Source organism: Solanum tuberosum, unplaced genomic scaffold (assembly GCF_000226075.1).
Source record: "Solanum tuberosum cultivar DM 1-3 516 R44 unplaced genomic scaffold, SolTub_3.0 scf00021, whole genome shotgun sequence".
NCBI lineage: Eukaryota > Viridiplantae > Streptophyta > Magnoliopsida > Solanales > Solanaceae > Solanum > Solanum tuberosum.
In genome coordinates this window covers 957,752-964,979 of record NW_006238947.1, presented here as the reverse complement: position 1 = coordinate 964,979, position 7,228 = coordinate 957,752, and the positions used below count along the sequence as shown (strand labels likewise).

General features: G+C 29.5%; 1 protein-coding gene across 1 annotated transcript; it reads left to right on the top strand.

Annotated features, from left to right (window-relative positions):
• The first annotated feature begins 3,551 nt into the window (after positions 1–3,551).
• Positions 3,552–6,978, top strand: LOC102585767 (actin-depolymerizing factor 1). Its single transcript, XM_006340995.2, has 3 exons — positions 3,552–3,656; positions 6,205–6,470; positions 6,564–6,978. The coding sequence occupies exons 1-3, from the start codon at positions 3,654–3,656 to the stop codon at positions 6,712–6,714; spliced, it is 420 nt and encodes a 139-aa protein (XP_006341057.1). The 5' UTR covers positions 3,552–3,653; the 3' UTR covers positions 6,715–6,978.
• The last annotated feature ends 250 nt before the right edge of the window (positions 6,979–7,228 follow it).

The following is a 7,228-nucleotide window of genomic DNA, read 5'->3' as shown; positions in this document are numbered from 1 at the left end:
AGAAGGATGGTGTATACACGACTTTATCCTACTTTATGAAAATATAAAGACTATTTTCGAATGAAATGATCTCAACTATTCCACTACAATAGTTGGTTTTCTTATTTAGAACTTGATTCGAATAACAACAACCATTTTGTTTTGAAATGATACAACAACAATAATAATACATCTGATGTAATTCTATTATTAGAGTCTGAATAAAGTGGTGTGCACACGTGAGTTTGTTTTTGATAGATCATCAATTCAAGTAAAACATATCGAAAATCAAGTAAATAAAGAAAATAATCTAGATCAATAGCAACAACAAATAATATAACGATCGAACCCAAATAAACAACAAAATAACCTTTTTTGTTTTGAAATGATACATCAACAACAACAATAATATACCCGATGTAATTCTATTAGTAGAGTCTAAAGAAAGTGGTGTGCATGCAAGAATATCCTTGCTTTGAGAGGTTGTTTCTGATAATTAAGTCGTCAGATCAAGTATTAAAACATATAAAAGATTTAGTATATAATAAAAAAGATATCAATAACAACAAATAATATAACAATCGAATCCAAAATAAACAATAAAATAACTTTAAAAAATAAGTCATTTTCAAAAAGGCAAAGAGTGACCTGTTAATTGTGGTCCTCCTAACATGCATTGCTGGAATTACCAATGCTTAGCCAAAAGGCAGTCATGAATGGATCCACAAATATCACTATTTTTTTAGGACTAATATTTATATTTCAACAAAATTTAATATATATGTTACAAAAATAATGAAATTTGTGTTTTCATATTATTATTTATATTTTAGACTAAGGTTAAGATAATTTTTGTTCAATAGGTTATTAGTAAAATTTGATTTTTAGTTATTCTGATATCTGATTAAATATAATAAACTTTTAATTAGTATATACACATTTTTTTAATTTTACTTGTGAATATGTACAAATTTATTGTAATTATTAATCGTTTCATTGCGTAATTATTCATATATTATGTAAAACTTGTATATTGCTTTAAAAAGACTAAAATTAAAAAATTTCAATAATTGAAGAATTAATAATGTTATCATTCCATAATAATATTATCTAACCATTTCAATTTAAATTTGGAATTTCTACTAGTTATTTTACGATATAAGACGTGGATTCGAGTCCAATAACACTACTTATATCCTCTTTTCACAAATAAAATATATATTTAAGCTCTTTCAATTTTTTTTGTGTCTCATTTGACCAAGAAAAACCTCCAATAGTGCTTTGCAATTGCAAAACTTTTTGAAGATTTATTTAAGCTTCCATTAATCTATATTTGTAATGGAAATTTTATTTATTGTTTGATAAAAAGGAAAAAATTATAAGATGCTTGATGATAATAATAATAATAATAATAATAATAATAATAATAATAATAATAATAATAATAATAATAATAATAATAATAATAATAATAATAATAATAATAATAATAATAATAATAATAATAATAATAATAATAATATACTATTGTGATTTCACGGTCAAAGTCTAAAGAATATAGAATATACATAATTCTACTTTACTGAGTTAAAGAGAGTTTATTTCAGATACAACCTTAACTCGAGAAAATCGTATACAAAGTTTATAATATAATAACAAGAGATGGAGAAATTATAATTTGTGGACTGTAATTGTACAAATTATTTTCTATTGCTTATTTGGTTTGTTGCAATCAAATTATTATGCACTATATATTTTAAATTATGTTGTTAACTAAATAAACTAATGGCTACCATATGAATGGTTATTTTTTTCATTTAATTATTTCAATTCATGTATTATTAATCCCCCATTTAATTCCAAATTTTAATTATAATACACTACATAACACATTATTTCTTGTATAATTTATGGGGTATTAGTTACAAAAAAAAAAAAAAAAAAAAAAAAAAGTACAAAAGAAATTGTGAATAATATTAAGTTCTTTGTGATAAATGAAATCAAATTATAATAATGTTATATTTTATAGCCGAGATTTATTTTTCAAAGTACTCCCAACCAAATGTTACCTTATTTTCTAAAGAAAACAAAAATGACGTCTTTTCTTGAGTTGCACTGTTACTATTTCACCCACTTTTTTTTTCTGCTCAATATTCGATATTTATATTAGTCTTCGATTAAATTTAAATTTGTCCATTATACAATCTATTTTTCGAAAAGTCATTCTTAATATGATTCTTTTCATTTTCAGAAGTTCGTATCAAAACCTCTTATTAAGAGTGGAACGATCTCAAGTCTCAAGTCTCAACTATCCAATCGGAGTTCATATTAGTTTATCCACTTTTCTTGAGTTGCACTACTACTATTTAATTCTTTTTCCATAATAATTTTAATATAATTTTGTGGACACAATAAATTAATGAGAAAATAAATAAATCAGATAGCGTGGGATTAACGCAGACAAATGCAAAAAAAGATTCTATATGGACCCATCTCTTTGTGGCATTTACTTTCCAATCTGTTACTCAAATTGACGTTTTTTTAAAAAATAATAAGAAAAAGGAAGAAAAAAAAATTAAAAATAACAAAAGTAATCATATAATTAAGTTTAAAGTATAGTAAAAAGGGAATATATTCCTTTTAGCTCAGCTTGCTCTTTCAAGCGAAGCTATATTGTAAAGAATATATAATACTCTAAACAAATAAAATAAATAAATAACAAAAAAAAATACAATAATTCAAACAACTTATAATGACAGTGTTAATAGTAAATTAACCACTATCAAAGTAACGGGAATGAAAACAAGTTCTTGATAAAAAAATGTTTCTTTTTTTAACGGATTTTATGTGATGTGATACAAATTTTTATCGGAATTTCAGAGTAAATATGAATATTTAGTTAGAAATACAATAATAATAACAACAAATGCACTTTAATTCCACAAGTAATATGATAGTAATAAAGTTAAAAAGTTTTTAAAAAATGTTCAAGACATAATATATACGTATCAAAAATAAATTGATCGAATTATTTCGTATAACTATTTATATACATATTACAATTTTTTGATAAAAAATGTTCGACTGATCACTCTTTCTTACATATGGCTACGCCACAAGAATATGTAGAGTCTCAACTTAAAGTAAAACATAGGACTATATAGTAGTAACAAAAATACTCAATTAACAATTTGACTTTTTAAACTACTAATTTTGAAAAATTAGAATGTTTTACTACCACCTTTCACTAATCATTTACCCGTGAAAATTTAAAAGTTTAATGTATTGATTATTTTTTAATCCTATCGGCTATTGGTAAATTATGTTTTAATCCTCAAATAACTTATGTTTAGGTGTTATCGAAACAGACCGTAATTTGAGTGAATAAAAGTGAGGTTGGAATGTAGTCGTCGGTCAGTAGCTTAAGCTTAAGCCGACGGCTAAATTGAAAAATACGCGGCGCCAAGTCATGTGATTAGTAAAATTTTATTCTCCACTCGCTCACACAATATTACTGTGTACGACAACCACACAATAAAAATTCCCTTCCATTGAGAAGCCACCTTTAAGAAGAAGAAGAGCTCCTCTAGTCTTTATATTTCACATAAAACATCCCTTTCTTATTGAGCCTTGAACCCTTCTTCAATCTTTTTGAATTTTCAAATACAATCAAAATGGTGAGTCAATTTTCAACCCCTTTTGCTTTTCTTGCATTTTAAATTCACTGTTGATTTCTTCTTGTTTTGTTAATTCTTGTTGTGTGTGTGTGTGTGTTTTAGTAGAGAGATTTTGTGAATGGGTTTAGTTTTTGATTGATCTGATTAGTTAATCTATATGGTTGTTGGCTAAAAAACTGATCTTTATGGGAATTTCATTGTTGGTTTTCTTCTTGTTTTGCTTTGTTTTCCTCTGTTGTGTGTGTGTGTGTGTTCGTAGAGAGATTTTCTGAATGGGTTTAGTGTTTGATTGATCTGATTAGTTAATCTATATGGGTGTTGGTTAAAAAAGTGATCTTTATGGAAATTTCGCTGTTGGTTTCTTCTTGTTTTGCTTTGTTTTTGCTAGTGTGTGCGTTAGTAGAGAGATTTTGTGAATGGGTTTAGTGTTTGATTGATCTGATTGGATAATCTATATGGGTGTTGGCTAAAAAACTGATCTTTATGGGAATATCACTGTTGGTTTTCTTCTTGTTTTGCTTTGTTTTTCCTGTTGTGTGTGTGTGTTAGTAGAGAGATTTTGTGAATGGTTTAGTGTTTGATTGATCTGATTGGATAATCTATATGGGTGTTAGCTAAAAAACTGACCTTTATGGGAATATCTCTGTTAGTTTCTTCTTGTTTTGCTTTGATGTTCCTGTTGTGTGTGTGTGTGTTAGTAGAGAGATTTTGTGAAAGGGTTTAGTGTTTGATTGATCTGATTAGATAATCTATATGGGTATTGGCTAAAAAAAGTGATCTTTATGGAAATTTCACTGTTGGTTTTCTTCTTGTTTTGCTTTGTTTATCTTGGTGTGTGTTAGTAGAAAGATTTGGTAAATGGGTTCAGTTTTTTTCTGTGATTGTGATTGTGATTGATATGATGAGATAATCCAGATGGGTGTTGGCTAAAAAACTATCTTTATGGAGATTTCACTATTGAATTCTTCTGGTTTTACTTTGTTTTTCTTGGTGTGTGTATGTGTGTTTGTTTTTGTAGAAAGGTTTTGTAAATGGGTTTGGTTTTTGATCTATGATTGATCTGATTAGATAATATACATGTGAGTTGGCTAAAAAAGTGATCTTTATGGGAATTTCACTGTTGATGTCTTGTTTTACTTTTGTTTTCTTGGTGTGTCTGTGTGTTTTAGTAGAAAGATTTGGTAAATGGGTTTAGTTTTTAATCTGTGATTGATCTGATTAGATGATTTATACGGATGTTGGCTAAACAAGTGATCTTTATGGAAATTTCATTGTTGATCTCCCTGGTTTGCTTTGTTTTTTTTTGGTGTGTTAGTAGAATATTTTGTAAATGGTTTAGTTTTTGATCTATGATTGATGTGATGAGTTAAATATGGGTATTGGCTAAAGAAACTGATCTTTATGGAATCTTTGGGGTTACTTCAGCTTGAAATCTTGTGAACTTATGGGTTGATCTGAGTATTTGATTAGTACAGGCAGTTCAGCAGTTGTTCTAATTGAAAATTTTGGTTTAATTTTATGTGGGTTCAGCTCAGATTAAGTATTTAATTAGTTGGTATTCTGTCGATTTAATGTGTTTGAGAATTTTTTCTTGATCTGCTGAGTACGAAATTTGGGGAAAAAAAATGATTTTCTACCTAAGGGAATTTATGGAGTTGTACTCTTATGATCTAATGCTTGTTTAGGATTTTTTTGCATTTGGATTTTCTTTTTCTATTACTTGGCTGCCGTGTATTGGAGTAATATATGAATAAGAATGGACCCGAATTAGATCAATTGGACCAATCAAAGATCATTTCTTTTTTCAAATTTCTAACTGATGATAACTGACAATTGCTTCTGGAAGAGTAATCTGCTGCCACCACTCTTTTGACATTGATACGTTGTTCTAAACCAATGAGAAGTGTCACTGATACCTATTGTCCGCCAGATGTCCAGTCCTGGGTGCGTGGTTTTTTTTGAGTCTCGCATTGGCTCACGAAGGGTTAATAGGTCTCTTTATATGGTCTTGGGAGCTTTTGGTGTTGAGTTAGACCCAAGGTCCATTTCTTTAGAATAAAAAATGTTAAGTCATGATGTAGTCTTCCTATGTAACCATCAGTTCGTGTCCTATTTGATACTAAAGTAGGTGAGGTGACAGAGAAAACAAATGTTGTATGAGCTGTTTACCTGCTTGTGCTCATCCGCTGCCAAGATTCACTTGAAACTTGACTCTCCACCCGTCCCCCTTCCAATCATTACCCTGAATGCAGGACTTACTCTTGTTTGCGTTCAAAGCTCGTTTAGGACAGCTTAGTAAGCTATGTTACGACAAGGATAAGCTCCGGTGCTGAAGACCAATGTGATGGGATTGATTTCTGTGAATGAGGCCTAGTACACATTCAGTGTTGTTGCTTGCGTCTCTTGATTGATAAATGGAGATTTATTGTGATGGTCTCTTTTGATGTAATTCATTGAGAAGTATTGAACCGTTTTGCTTTAAAATCTTGTGATTGATTAAACATTGAACAAGTTCTAACACAAACAGAGGATTTTGGTTATTGTATAGGCTAATGCAGCGTCCGGGATGGCTGTGCATGATGACTGCAAGTTAAGGTTCTTGGAGCTGAAAGCAAAAAGAACTCACCGCTTCATTGTTTTTAAGATAGAGGAGAAACAAAAGCAGGTTGTGGTTGAAAAGGTTGGTGAGCCAGCCCAAAGTTACGAGGATTTCACTGCGTGTCTTCCTGATAATGAATGTAGATATGCAGTCTACGATTTTGATTTCGTCACTGCAGAGAATTGCCAGAAAAGCAGGATCTTTTTCATTGCATGGTAGTATTCTCAATGTTCATAAGCATTTTAAAACTAAATTGTTATGTAAACCTTTTGTCTCAACGTGTTTTTTTTCGTTTTCTTCTCTTCAAGGTCCCCTGACACAGCAAGGGTGAGAAGCAAGATGATCTATGCCAGTACAAAGGAAAGATTCAAGAGAGAGGTTGATGGAATTCAGGTTGAGTTGCAAGCAACCGACCCAACCGAAATGGGACTTGATGTTATTAAGAGCCGCGCCAACTAGATATCGACTGAATAGGTATCAGATGGACCTTATAAGAAGTGAAAAACTCCTAATGCAATCATCTTTTTTTACTTTCAAGGAAATATTTACAGTGTGACAGAAACTTGGTATATTGGTTGCCAAGTGCTCTACAGTATATGTACTTTTTAATGAACAAGTTTTATGGTGTTTGATATATGATGTAATTTGTTACTTTTTTTGTTCTATAAACTAATATGTATCCATTTCTGAGGGATAGGGTACATTTTAGATTGTTTTCCAAAATCTTCTTTTTGACACTTTACTTTGTGATTCTTGTTTTTGGAATGGATACAAACAAAGCTAATTGATCTTATAATTAGCAAGTTTGTATATTTTGATTTAATTGTAGTTTATAAGTAGTTGTCAAGAGAAGTTCATGAGCATTTTACAGTGTTTTTTCCTTCAAAGATTTGATCTTTTTTTCTCAAACATAATGATACAAGGGAAGTGAAGAATCTTAGTCACATTTGCCTTGTCGAGGGTTTATCAAAAA

What these genes read in the sequence shown, in the direction of transcription:
- LOC102585767 (XM_006340995.2), top strand. An exon ending in AGGATCTTTTTCATTGCATG is followed by an intron (nt 6,471 to 6,563) that starts GTAGTATTCTCA and finishes CTTCTCTTCAAG; the next exon opens with GTCCCCTGACACAGCAAGGG.